This window comes from Mirounga angustirostris, unplaced genomic scaffold, assembly GCF_029215605.1.
Source record: "Mirounga angustirostris isolate CCGP_5_RB_7025 unplaced genomic scaffold, mMirAng1.0.hap1 SCAF_5, whole genome shotgun sequence".
NCBI lineage: Eukaryota > Metazoa > Chordata > Mammalia > Carnivora > Phocidae > Mirounga > Mirounga angustirostris.
The window spans coordinates 57173387-57187786 of record NW_026991713.1 but is presented as its reverse complement, the minus strand read 5'-3'; the positions used below and the strand labels follow the sequence as shown (position 1 = coordinate 57187786).

The window sequence follows — 14400 nt, the reverse complement described above, 5'->3', positions numbered from 1 at the left end:
ATGATACAGGGGAGGATGATTGGGAGCCAAGATTTGGCAATTTTTTCAGGGAGAATACTACATATTCCCCATAAATTTTTTGACTGCCAAGGTAAGTACCTTCCAGAGCACAGTGAAATTATATATCCTTCCATCAACTCATAAACAACTTTCTAGGCATGAGGCCAAAAAGAATATATTATATAGGGGATACTCAGAGACAGAAGGGCGTTTTCTCCCTTTTATACCATGGCCAAGTAGAAAGAAGACAATAGCTAGAGGCCAAAAATTCTGACCTACTCTGTGGCAAAATTCCTGTAAACTTACCAGTCCTCTGCCAATTTGTATAGCAAGAGTAAATGACTCCCAATTGAAAAAATATTTTTAAACTGTTTAAAATCTAGGGGCTCAGGAGAATAGATAAACAAATTGCTGTATGTTCATAGAATACTATGCTATAATAAAAAAGAATGAACTTCTGGGGTTTGCCTTCTTCTGAGGATTCATGATCAGAGAAAGTGACCCTATCCTGAGCCCTAGGAGGTGGACCTTAATTAGGTACACCAATTATGGTAATTGTGTCCTTTCTCTGACTGGTTTGGGAAGAGACAAGTGATCTGATCATTATCAGAGAGACTAGGGGACTTTGCTGGGTATATACTGAAATACACAAAAACATGGATGGATCTCAAAACTACTGTGGTAAGTAAAAGAAAGCAGAACTCCCTTAAAAAAATACATAATTCTGGGGTGCCTGGGTGGCTCAGTCATTAAGCGTCTGCCTTTGGCTCAGGTCATGATCCCAGGGTCCTGGGATCGAGCCCCACATCGGGCTCCCCGCTCGGCGGGAAGCCTGCTTCTCCCTCTCCCACTCCCGCTGCTTGTGTTCCCTCTCTTGCTGTGTCTCTCTCTGTCAAATAAGTAAATAAAATCTTAAAAAAAAAACCAATGTAATTCCATTTATATGAAGTTAATGGACAGGCAAAACTAAACTACAATGATTTAAATCAGGAAATGCTTGCTTAGGATTTGGGGGTAAAATATGGGTATAAGGGATCCTTCTGTGACGGAAATATTCTATCTTGTTGGGGGATGTGGTTACATGGGTGTATGCAACTGTCAAAACTTATTAACTGATCTGTGCATTTTATTGTATGGTATTTAAACATACACACATACAAACAGACACAAACCATCCACACAAATGCTCTTAGGCGTCAAGACAATGGGGACAAAACATCCTTATAGTTAAAATGGCAGGGTAAAAACAAAATAAGTCTGCACTCATGCATGGCAAGTCTATTCCTACATTATTTGACTGGAGTTGGGAGAAAAGGAAAAAGCACTAATGTTTACTGAGCACAATTATGAACCTGGTGCTTTATGCACTTCAACTCATATTCACCAAAAGTAGTTAATCACCTTGCCCAAGGTCATACCACCACTAAATAACAGAACCAGATGAGAACTCTGGTGTTGTCTGATTCCAAAGTCTACATTCTTTTTTTGACTCTGGTTTATTGTTCCTACACATTACTTTATTTAATCCAAACAAAACCCTTTGTCAGGGCATTTTTCAGATGAAGAAACTAAAGCTCAGGGACACCTGGGTGGCTCAGTCAGTTACACATCTGCCTTCGGCTCCCAGGGTCCTGGGATTGAGTCCCACATCGGGCTCCTTGCTCAGAGGGGAGCCTGCTTCTCCCTCTGCCTGCCACTCCCCCTGCTTGTGTTCCCTCTCTCACCGTCTGTCAAATAAATAAAATCTTAAAAAGAAAGAAAGAAAGAAAGAAAGAAAGAAAGAAAGAAAGAAAGAAAGAAAGAAGCTAAAGCTCAGAGGAATTAAATAACTTTCCCAAGTTAATACAAGAGGAGCAAGGGCAGGACGCCAACCTAGCTGTGTCTAATCCCAAAGTCAAAGTTGTAGGTGTCCCAAGGCAAACATTCAAGAGTGTTCTGGGGCATGAAGTTGGGATGAGAAGGGTGCCTAGATCTGAGGCCTCTCTTCAGAATGTTCATGGGGGACAAATTTGGGGGTTCAAAAATTAGGTTTCTTTTTTTTTTTCAGTATTTTATTAATTAATTTTTTTTTTTAAAGATTTTATTTATTTGACAGAGACAGACACAGCGAGAGAGGGAACACAAGCAGAGGCAGTGGGAGAGGGAGAAGCAGGCTTCCCGCAGAGCAGGGAGCCCGATGCGGGGCTTGATCCCAGGACTCTGGGATCATGACCAGAGCCGAAGGCAGACGCTTAACAACTGAGCCACCCAGGCGCCCCCCAGAATTAGGTTTCTGAATTCTCCCATCTTTCTCCTCAATCTAGGTCACCCCTCATGACTTTAAATTTTTTACAGTTTACAGAGAGTATCTTATTTGATCTTCTCAAGGTATAAAATATTATCCCCATTTTTGAATGAAATACTAATAGTAAGAAATATTAAGTGAATTATTCAGGGCCATACAGTATGTATACGGAGGTAGAATTCAAACCCACGTCTTCTTGATTGCAAAATCCCATGTTCTTCCCACTATAGTGCTCAAAGGACAAAAACCAACAACAGTATGGTAACTGAAAGTTCAGTATGATGCCTGAAAAGGTAAAAGGCTCAACCATCCTTGGTAGACATGATAGAAGACCCTGCTGAGTTATAAATATAAGAGACACAGGTCCAATACTCCCTTTTCTTCAAAGAGAGAAAGCAGAATATGGAGGACTAAAGAATAAAGTACTTATGGAACATATAAGGCTGTAGTTATGTGACGTTCACTAAGTCCTTTAAAGACTTCAAAAGTCAACTGTTATAGGTTTCACTAGTACTAGGCCAATAAAAATAACAATAATAATAACAATCATACCAATTTTCAAAATCAGGGAAGTGTTAAGAAAATCATTCTGCTCTATAAATGCAAAAGGATTCACTGGTATATAAGAAGGCCACAGGAGTTGGCTGATGTCCAGAGCAATTCCTTAGCCAAAGTAAAGAGAAGAACAAGATTAAAATGTTCTGGACATGTACTCTCCTTTCTTTGTTCAATCTCTGTTATGGCTGTACTTGCCCTGAAATGAGAACTACAGGTGCTTTTGATCAATGAACTGAAATGTTGGGCTTCATTATAGTTTCTATCAGTTTCTCTACATTCTCGGCCAAAAATGCCCATTTTACTTCTGTGAACAAAACAGAACAAATCAAATTTCCTCCTCTTTCAAGCAAAGAGCAGCAGTGGGTGGGTACCTTTCCTTCTGCTGCTTCCATTTCCTTTAGTTTTATCATAGTAATGCCACTATGTAGAAAATATCACAGAATCTTAGGGATGGAAAGGACCTTCAAAGTTCACAACTCTCTTCTCCCACACACTGACAAAAGTGCTCCCAACTGAATCCAGAGAAGACATTCTGGCAAAGAAAATAAATCGCAACTTACCTACTGTTCATGGGCATTTCCGGATGCCTTCTATTACTAACTTAAATGCTATGTGGGTAAGTCTATCTTGCCCTACTGTGATGACCTTAGAGGTCAATGCCACCACTTGTTAGGTAGAAAGGACACCTAAGCCAACAATGTAGTATTAAAAGAATATTTCAGGGGCGCCTGGGTGGCTCAGTCGTTAAGCGTCTGCCTTCGGCTCAGGTCATGATCCCAGAGTCCTGGGATCGAGCCCCACATCGGGCTCCCTGCTCAGCAGGAAGCCTGCTTCTCCCTCTCCCACTCCCCCTGCTTGTGTTCCCTCTCTCACTGTGTCTCTCTCTGTCAAATAAATAAATAAAATCTTAAAAAAAAAAAAAAAGAATTTCAAAATATAAAACAAAATGTGAGATTGCCAGGGAAATGAAAAAAGAATCGAATTTCATATGAAGGAACTGAAAACCTTTAAGAATCATTATTCCTAGAGCCTCTGCTGCAAAGGAGAGTCTGCTATTTATTCCGCAATCTCCAGTTACCTCTTCCTTAATAGAACCACTGGTTTTAGGTTGGGCATAGGGATGCCTGGAAAAAAGCTACACATATCCCAACCTCCACTATAGCTAAATATGAGCACCCTAATAAATTCTAGTCCATGAGACTTAATAAGTAGTGTTATGAATTGAACTGTGTCCCCCTCCAAATCTGTTTGTTGAATCCCTAACCTCCTGTATCTCAGAATGTGACTATATTTGGAGATGGGGTCTTTAAGGAGGTGATTAAGTTAAAATGAGTGGGCCCTAATCTAATCTGACTGATATCCTTATAAGAAGAGGAGCTTTAGGGGCGCCTGGGTGGCTCAGTCATTAAGCGTCTGCCTTCGGCTCAGGTCATGATCCCAGGGTCCTGGGATCGAGCCCCGCATCAGGCTCCCTGCTCAGCAGGAAGCCTGCTTCTCCCTCTCCCACTCCCCCTGCTTGTGTTTCCTCTCTCGCTGTCTCTCTCTGTCAAATAAATAAATAAAATCTTCAAAAAAAAAAAGAAGAGGAAATTTAGACACACAAAAAGACATAGAGATATATGGGCAGAGGAAAAACTGTGCGATGACACAGTGAAAAGGTAGCCACTTGCAAGCCCAGGAGAAAGGCTTCTGGAGAAACCAAATCTGCCAACACCTTGATCTTGGACTTTTAGCCTCCGGAATTGAGAAAATAAATTTCTGTTGTTTAAACCATTCAGTCTGTGGTATTTTGTTATGGTAGCCCTAGGAAATTAATACAAGTAGTAAATACAACCTCTACGAAGTACCCTTACAGGAAGTGGGTAGCCCTTCTTTACTTACCCTAATTCCTACTGGCTTAAATGCGGAAGCAGCCGTCTGGGACTGTGAGATGATACTAGGGTTGCAAACCATAGATCATGAGGCAACAGACAAAAGAAACCTGGGTCCTTGATTAGAGCAGTCCCAGACTGGACTGACTACCTCTAAATTTCCTGAATGTGAGAAAAATACACTTCACTCTTATCTAAGATACTATTTATGTGCATGCATGCATGCGCATGTGTGTGCACACACAAGTAATTCTGATAAAAATAATAATTCCTCAATTCCTACAAGCAAGAATCAAGCAGCAACACTCTGGAGCTTATATGTACTTGGGAGGGAAGAAGTAAAATAACAGAAAGTTGGCATTTTTTAAAAAGATTTTATTTTTAACATGGAGCTCGAACTCACAACCCCAAGATCAAGATACTAACTGAGCCAGCCAGAGACCCCGAAAGTTGGCATTTTATGGAGAATATAAGAGCATCACCCTTGTGCTCTAATACTACCTGTGCTGTAAGGAAAAGGCTGAACATAATAATTGGGTGAGTTAGGGGCAGCACCCATCAAAATAAAGAACCTTCAATCTCCAGAGTGTAGAAGGCAGCAAGCATGTTGTAGTGGATAAATTTATGAACTTTGGGGGCACCTGGGTGGCTCAGTCATTAAGTGTCTGCCTTTGGCTCAGGTCATGATCCCAGGGTCCTGGGATCGAGCCCCGCATCAGGCTCCCTGCTCCACGGGAAGCCTGCTTCTCCCTCTCCCACTCTCCCTGCTTGTGTTCCCTCTCTCGCTGTGTCTCTCTCTGTCAAATAAATAAATAAAATCTTTTAAATAAAAAAAAAATTTATGAACTTTGTAGTTTGACATGAATTTGGCTAGGAGAGTCCAGTTTCCACAACTTAGTAATCATGTAACTGAGCCTCAGCCTCCTCATTTGTAAGATCAGGCATGATACTTACCTCACAAAGCCACTGAAAGAACATGTGAGGTAACAAATGCAATGTGCCTGCACACAGTAGATGCTCAACAAATGTTATGCCACAGTAAGAAGAGAGAGAACGGTAGCTGACAGACCCCTTTCCCTTGCTGTTCACTGGTACTGTTTTTCTCTTATGAATGAACATATTCCCATTCAGAACTGGCATCTTGTATACACCCTTTTCCCAATCAGTACAGAAGCCATATTATCCTGCATAGGTGAGATTTTTATCTATTTTAATGATAAGTGACAGTAAAAGACTATAAGAAAGAGAAAAGAGAATTTTATTTACCCCTTCCTGTTGGCTTCCAATTTTTCTTGGTACTTTGGTATTTTAAGAACTGTTTTTTTTTTTTAAAAAGTCAATTCAGGTAAATGCTTCTTCCAAAAGAAAGAACTCCAGTGTTTGATATAGCTGTAAGCATAGGCCCAAGGCAAGAGATCAATCACTGAAGAGTGGCTAGTTCTTCAGACTCTGTTACCCATGATAGCTGGTCAGATGTGTAAAGAATACCCAATGTTTGATGGCCCATATCCTAAGGAGCCCTCTTCTAGAATGCTTACCATTGATCACTCTGTTGTGTGCACAGAGCTAGATTCTTTACAAGTAGGCATTATCATTCCTTTTTTATGGAAGAATAAACTGAAGATCAAAGTGATCATAGAGCAAATCTTATTCTAATTTCAAAGTACATCCAGAATCTCATGATTTCCCCATACTTCCACTGCTACCACTCTGGTCCAAGCCGCCATCTTTCTTCATGGAATGATTATAATAACCTACCAACTGGTCTCTTGCTTCCAATCTTGCCCCCCTACAGCATTTTCTAAACATAGCAGCCAGAGTGATTGTGAAAAATCATCTTCAGATCATGTTACACATTTGCTCAAAACCATCCAATGGCTCCCCATCTCACTCAGAGCAAAAGCCGAAGTTCTTAAAATGACCTACAAAACTTAAATAATCTGATACCAGTTTGCCCTCTGACCCCATCTCTTACTATCCCCCTCCCCCGACCCCCACATTTGCAGGTCCAGTCATACTGGCTCCTCCCTATGCCCTAAGCCCACTTTACAGTGATTACTTTTGCTGTTCCTTCCTCCTGCCTGGAATGATCATTTTCCAGATAACAGCATGGCTTGCTTACTTAGTCTCTTCAGGTCTTTACTGAAATGCCATCTCAGTAAGCCTTCCTCTGGTCACAATAACTAAAATTACAAAACTCCAAATACTTCCTATCCTATTGCCCTAAGGCCTCCCCCACAAAAAGTTATTTAATTAGATACCAGACTTTTTGCTCCTCTTTGCTTAACAGATAAATCTGAAGTTTGTTTTCTTACTCGGAGACAGAAAGTGACAGTATAATGAAAAGTTCACATCTCACTCATAGAGATGCAAATACCTCAAAAGGGGAGACAAATTCATGGACTTCTTGAGGTCTCTTTCAGTCCTTCAAATCTATAAATAGTCAAGCATGGGAGCACTGGAGAGAGGAGAACAAGACCCACCATAATTTCTACTCTGATGTAAAATGTAAGAAGAGAAACACAATACTCTTGACTTCTTTCATTTACAAAATCTAGAGGCGGAATTTTCTTAGTATGAATGACTCATTCTTAATCTTTAAAGCAATAGGTACAGGAGAAAATACATGCCATGATCTGCTATGACAAGGAACTAACACTGAGCTGAGTGAAATCTCCCAGACCTACGTCAATAAATATGAACAGGCTAGGAAAGTGAAAATGGAAAACACAAAAGCAACCCCCAGCTAATTTTCTAACTCCAGACAAATGGTGTGTCAATATAATACTGATAGGGATCTACCATAATACTGTATCAGTGTGGAAGAGAAACAAGGAAAAGCAAGTAAGACACAAGTTGCCAATTTCCAACTCAGCTTTAACGCTACCAAAATAAGCAAAGGCACTTCTAGATATAAAGACAAATCTCTGGTCTAGAAGGTCAGAGTTTAACTTAGACTTGGCATAAGCTCGAGTGCAGCAGCAGCTTGATTCACAAATAGGTGATAGAGGTGTTTCCTACTGTATCTTCTTCCAATCAGATCACATTAAGAAGATAATGTATCATTACAGTGTTTACATTAAACTGCAAATTTTGAAAGAGAAGAGAAAAACACCTTATACCGTTCTTGAAACATTTTATTTCATAGCTCTAAATACAGTTATGGTATTAATGTCATATATCATTGAGTAAATGAATTCTATAAGTTAAATGATGATATGTTTATGTTCTATCTGCTCATTGGCCCCCAGGTCAGCCAATCTGATCCAGCACTCCATGGCAACAGGCTCTATCACTAAGAGCTATAAGACAAGGCTCCCTCCGCCTTTTCTTTCTTTCTTCTTTCTTTTTTTTTTTTTTTTAAATAAAGCATTTCCCACAGAAACTGCTGCAAATACTGTCAATAAATAGTCTCTACAGACAAATAAGAAATCCTGCCGTTCTGATATACTAAAAATGAATAGTGGGGAGAAAGACTGAATAGCAATGACAATGAATCTATGCAAATAACAAGGGATCCCAAAAACTCCAGAGATTTTCCTCTGTTTAATTTCAGTAGAGAAATTCAGGAATTCTTGAACTGTGAAAAACCAACACCAAGATAAATTGAGGATTAGGGAGTGCTGCCCAGCTAAAGTTATGGTATTGAAGCTTCCCATGCCACAATATACAGGAAGAGTTAAAAGCTTTAACTTAAGACAGCTAACCTTTTCCCATAATTTTTTTTGAACTGTTAAAATAAGCCTCAAAACTCACAGATCTCAGGTTCTTATTCTCCGTATTTTGCAAAGCACAGCTCATACAGTCCTTCAAATTCTGTCTGTCTGCTCTATATTCCCCTCTCCTACCACCCTCCACTTGCTTAGAGAAAAAAATTGCCATGTCCAAATGAGGAAATAATATATTTGCTCTTCACATACCATATGCCCCCATTCCTTCTCAGCTGTAGACCTCCTTGAAGCAAAGAAGAAACAAGATAATTACAAACTGGATAAGGAAACTAGACTGAAACAACCCATTATTCTCCCCAGTGGTACTCACTGACATTCTAAAATCCACCTGACGTATTACAAAGTATTCTGCTTTCCTGGCATGCTTTTCACCAATAACTAATATAATATCTCTGGATGAAACAAGCAACTTTGGTCCCCACCTTGTGGTATATGATGGTAAGTGAATGCTAAGAACAGACAGAATCTGAATGGTCAGGGTCAAAATTAGCTTGGAAATTGTACATTTTCATCTGGCTCATTTTTGTTTTTAATTGTGCTAGACAAACATAAAATTACCATTTATTCATTTTTAAGAATACAGTTCAGTAGCATTAAGTACATTCATATTATCCTGCATTATAGAAGAGAACATGGTTTCAGACACAAAAGCCATGGTAAGAGACTACAATCATTCTTTCTATGACTATATACTAAACATGTATTTATCATACAAGTCACTTACAATTAAGAAGTATAGCTTATGAAGAACACTCAGATGTTAAGAAGATCTGACACTAATGCTCACTAAAAATAGCTACCCACTGTCTATTTCCAGTATGTTTTTCACATGCCGAATACAGTTTCTTACATGCACATCTCAGGTCCCAAATAAGTCCAAAGTAGATGAAAGTTTACATTTCTTTTGCCAGCATTGAGTTCCAAGGGACCCATAAGAGCAGACTAACATGAGAAGCAATAGACAGAGTTCCAGAAATTCCTAGAACAGAGAAAATGTTTCCTGTTACACTGTTTCAAATTTCCCAAGAATTAAGGAGATATTAAGGAGACTGAAGGTTGTTAAGGAGACAACCCAGAAAAGACGTAAAATGTAACTTGTAGTGGGAATCATAAATAATATCAAAGCTAAAAAAAAAAGTCACTGCAAAAAAAAAAAAAATTCACTACTAGGCCTCTCTCTGTACATCAGTTTCCTTTATACCTTCATAACAGAAAACTCAAACATTTTGCTCTGGTCCTATAAACGCCCCTCCAGCCCCCTTTTATGATCCTAAGCCAGTACATATGGAAACACAGCATATTTACTGACCTCAGAAGCACAAGAAGTTGCATGAATAGGCTATTTTTTCAGTATGACCACCCTGGGCTCTGGTCAGAGGAGGCCATCTTCCTCAAGTACCAACAATAGCCAGAGCAGCTCTCATTTATTATGCACCTACTGCATTCCAAATACCATACTCAGGAATTTTAGAAGTTACCACATTTATCTTCACTTTAACACATTCCGAAAATTTACTTTCAGATACTAACAGTTAAGGATTAAAAATTTCTTCATCCTTGTGTTTTTTTTTTAAAGATTTTATTTATTTATTTGAGAGAGAGAATGAGAAAGAGAGAGCATGAGAGGGGGGAGGGTCAGAGGGAGAAACCAACTCCCCGCTGGGCAGGGAGCCCTATGCGGGACTCGATCCTGGGACTCCAGGATCATGACCTGAGCTGAAGGCAGTCGCCCAACCAACTGAGCCACCCAGGCGCCCTATCCTTGTTTTTTTTGTTTTGTTTTGTTTTAGATTTTATCTGTCAGAGAGAGAGTAGAAGGAGGGGGAGTGGCAGGCAGAGGGAGAAGCAGGCAGGGAGCCTGATGCAGGACTCGATCCCAGGCCCCAAGATCATGACCTGGGCCAAAGGCAGATGCTTAACTGAATGAGCCACCCAGGCATCCCCTTCATCTTTGTTTTAAGACCAGAAAAGTTTAATACCCTTGATAGGCTTCTTTATACTTATAGAAAACACACACAAAAAAGAAAAATGAACCATAATCTCTAACTAAAAGATAACTGATATTAATAACACAGTGTTTTCAGATAAATTTTTCTAAATTTTGTTTCCATATTTGTATGGAATTTGTATCCACATTGCACATATTTCCATATCTAATAATTTTTATGTAGTATATATTATACAGAACATCTTTTTTTTTAATTTTATTTATTTAACAGAGAGAGACATAGCGAAAGAGGGAACACAAGCAAGGGGAGTGGGAGAGAGAGAAGCAGGCTTCCCGCTGAGCAGAGAGCCCGATGTGGGACTCGATCCCAGGACCCCAGGGTCATAACCTGAGCCAAAGGCAGACGCTTAATGACTGAGCCACCCAGGCACCCTATACAGAACATTTTTAAACCATTTTTTCTACTACTAAAACTGTGACCAAAAAAAAAAAAAAAGTGACCATTTTCTCCATTATTACTTTTACCAGTCATTTTAATAGCTATCTAATATTCTACTACATACAAGTACCATAATTTTTAAGTAATCTCTACACCCAAAGTGGGGCTCGAACTCACAATCCCGAGATCAAGAGCAGCATGCTCTGCTGACTGAGCCAGCCAGGTACCCCACATGTATCATAATTTTAAACCATTTCCCTATTATTTTATAGTTAGGAAGCTGTTAATTTTTATAATAAAATAATGCTGTGATGAATATATTTGTACTTAAATCTTTATTCATATTTCTCATCAACTCCTAGAATAAATACATTCAAGAGTTTTGGAGATAAAAAATTTCTCCCTTAGTTCACCCCAGTTAATAGAAGCAAGGATAGCCACACTATCTAATTATGGTATTTTTCAACTATTCCCCCAAGAACATATAATGTCCACTTAGCGCATCCCATGACAGTGCCTGGACTTTAAGTTAGACATTCACCCAGGCAGTGCTTTTTACTTTTCTTCAACTCAGGCCCCATTTTAGTAATATTAACTCTCCTTTCCTATATCTCACTAGAAAAGATATATATCCTATACTCCTTTAGACTCACTGGCCTAAGAAAATTAATAGGGAGGAAAGGGGGCACCTGGGTAGATCAGTTGGTTAAGGGTCTGACTTGACTTAGGCTCAGGTCACAGGGTTGGTGAGATGGAGCCCTGTGTCAGGCTCTGTGCTGGGCGTGGAGTCTGCTTAACATTCTCTCTCTCCCCCTCTGCCCCTCCCCCGCTCAAAAAAAAAAGGGAGGAAAGGATAAAAAGTCACACAGGGAAATATTCTCTTTGACATTAAAGTTACATACCATCTACTAGCTTTTGTGAGTATACATTGATATTAGAGAGCAGTCCAAAAGATGAAGCCTCAAAAACGACAAAAAGAATAACACTTTAGTCTTTAACATGAAACTGTAAGAAAATAAAAGGGCATGGAGATATTGAATATTTCAATATTTGTTTGTGATTTGACATTTGGTCCATTTAAGATCCTGGATGTTTTTTTAAGTGAGTTCTGTGCCCAACATGGGGCTTGAACTCATGACCCCAAGATCAAGAGTCACAGGCTCTACCAACTGAGCCCGCCAGGTGCCCTAGATCCTAGAGTTTTTTAAGCTTGCGAATTTAAGGAGTGTTTCTACATAGTGCTTCATATAAATCCCACAGTCTCACAAATATATGCAGAAAGAATACCTCCTCATCAACTCACAGAGAGAAAAGCAAAGGATACAAAGTTTCAGAGGTAAACAGTAAAGGAAAGCGTCCTAAGATGTTAAAGTACAAAGTAAAACACTGAACAAAAAATAAAAAAACCAACCAACCATCTCATTTACAGAAGTCAAAAGATGATGGCCAAGAAAAGAAGAGAGCTATGAATCTGACTTAACGTGTTCCCCAATTTGGTCTCAAGTAATAAGCATCAAATTAGAGAAGATACTTCTTTTTTTAAAAAAAGATTTTATTTATTTATTTGAGAGAAATAGAGAGCGAGCACAAGCAGGGGGAGCGGCAAGCAGAGGGAGAAACAAGCTCCCCGCTGAGCAAGGAGCCCAATGCAGGGCTCGATCCCAGGACCCTGGGATCATGACTTGAGCTGAATGGAGGCAGACGCTTAACCGACCAAGCCACTCAGGTGCCCAGAGAAGATACTTCTAAAAGGATCAACTGTGTCAATTTTAACCTTAAATATTTAGATTATGCTTATATTGTTTTAAAAACTCAATATGCTACATGGCTTTAAAAATCACTTCTGGGGGCGCCTGGGTGGCTCAGTTGGTTAAGCGACTGCCTTCAGCTCAGGTCATGATCCCAGGGTCCTGGGATCAAGTCCCACATCGGGCTCCCTGCTCTGCGGGAAGCCTGCTTCTCCCTCTCCCACTCCCCCTGCTTGTGTTCCCTCTCTCGCTGTGTCTCTCTCTGTCAAATAAATAAATAAAATCTTTATAAAAAAAAAATCACTTCTGGCTTCCTCAAAAATTACTGGTGATCTGAAGATATAAATGGTACATCCCTGTTTCTTTTTTTTTTTTTTTTTAAGATTTAATTTATTCAACAGAGAGAGAGCACAAGTAGGGGGAGCAGCCAAGGGAGAGGGAGAAGCAGGCTCTCCACTGTGCAGGAGCCCAATGTGGGATTGATCCCAGGACGCTGGGATCATGACCTGAGCTCAAGGCAGACACTTAACCGACTGAGCCACCCAGGCACCCCATCCCTGTTTAATTTCTAGACATTAATTTCTAAACATTAATAATAATATTGGCTAATGCTAAGTAAGCCTTTAAGATGACCAGGAACTATCTTAAAAGCTTTACAAGCATTAACTCTTTTTTTTTTTTTAAATAAGTTCTTCTCTTTTTTTTTTAAATAAGTTTTTTTTTTTTTTTTTTTTTGAAGATTTTATTTATTTGACAGAGACACAGTGAGAGAGGGAACACAAGCAGGGGGAGTGGGAGAGGGAGAAGCAGGCTTCCCACTGAGCAGGGAGCCCGATGCGTGGCTCAATCCCAGGACCCTGGGATCATGACCTGAGCCAAAGGCAGCTTAATGACTGAGCCACCCAGGCGCCCCGCATTAACTCTTTTAATCCTCAAAACAACCCTAGGAGGTAGATACTGTTATTATCTTCATTTCATGTATTTTACATATGAAGAAATGGAGAGGTTAAGTAATTTGCCCAATGTCAGAGAACCAGCAACTGGCATAGCTGGGATTTGAGCTCAGGCAGCCTAAATTCAGAGTCTAAGTATTTAGCCACTATACTTTAAAAAAAAAAAAAAAAAAAAAGCTCCTAACAGGCTATAGACAATGGGAGTGGGTAGGCTAGGAGAGAACACCAGAGAAAGTACGTATAAAGTTTTAGGCACAGGGGCACGTGGGTGGCTCAGTCAGTTAAGCATCTGCCTTCAGCTTAGGTCATGATCCCAGGACCTTGGGATCAAGCCCTGGATCTGTCTCCCTGCTCAGCCGGGAGTTTGCTTCTCCCTCTGCCTCTGTCCCTCCCCCAGCTCATGCTCTCTCTCTCTCTCAAATAAATAAATAAATCTTTAAAAAAAAAGTTTTAGGCACAGAAACAGTCTTTATCAATTTTACCAGGAAGTTCTTTTGACATATATCACATTTTAAATTATCCCAAATAGGGATAATTTGCAAAAGCAGTTCTTGACCTTTCCCTCCCCCTTAAAAAAAAAAAAAAAAGCGAAATGAAGGATAGAAAGAAACTGAAATCTTACTTCTCCAACACCTTTCAACAGCTTTTCTTGCCTTGACCTTTTCCAAAACCTTGACAGTTAGAAAACAAAAATGATAAAAGAAGGCACTTTCACTTGAAATAAAAAGACCTCTTAGTAATTTTTCCACTGCTAATGACTGAAACATTTGAGAAAGACTTAGGTCGATCCCACCCACTCCCAAATGGAAGGAAAACCAAGTTAAAACCGTCATCTTTTAATTTCACAGCAGTTTTCTTCCCCCTCTAT

At 39.7% G+C, this 14400-nt stretch overlaps 1 protein-coding gene across 16 annotated transcripts in view; it reads right to left on the bottom strand.

The window, feature by feature from the left end:
- LOC123843600 (SH3 and cysteine-rich domain-containing protein 3) overlaps positions 1-14400 on the bottom strand; it is a 167671-nt gene that overhangs the window by 58359 nt on the left and 94912 nt on the right. For 3 of the 16 annotated variants that reach the window (XM_064591030.1, XM_064591032.1, XM_064591031.1), the window contains one exon: positions 8634-8667. The exons of 12 other annotated variants lie outside the window; for them this stretch is intronic. In XM_064591030.1, coding sequence (XP_064447100.1) covers positions 8634-8646 — 13 coding nt within the window. In that variant the 5' untranslated portion in view covers positions 8647-8667. Of the gene's footprint in view, positions 1-8633; positions 8668-9294; positions 9424-14400 lie in introns of those variants that run through there. One more of the 16 variants, XM_064591029.1, reaches the window with a different exon arrangement.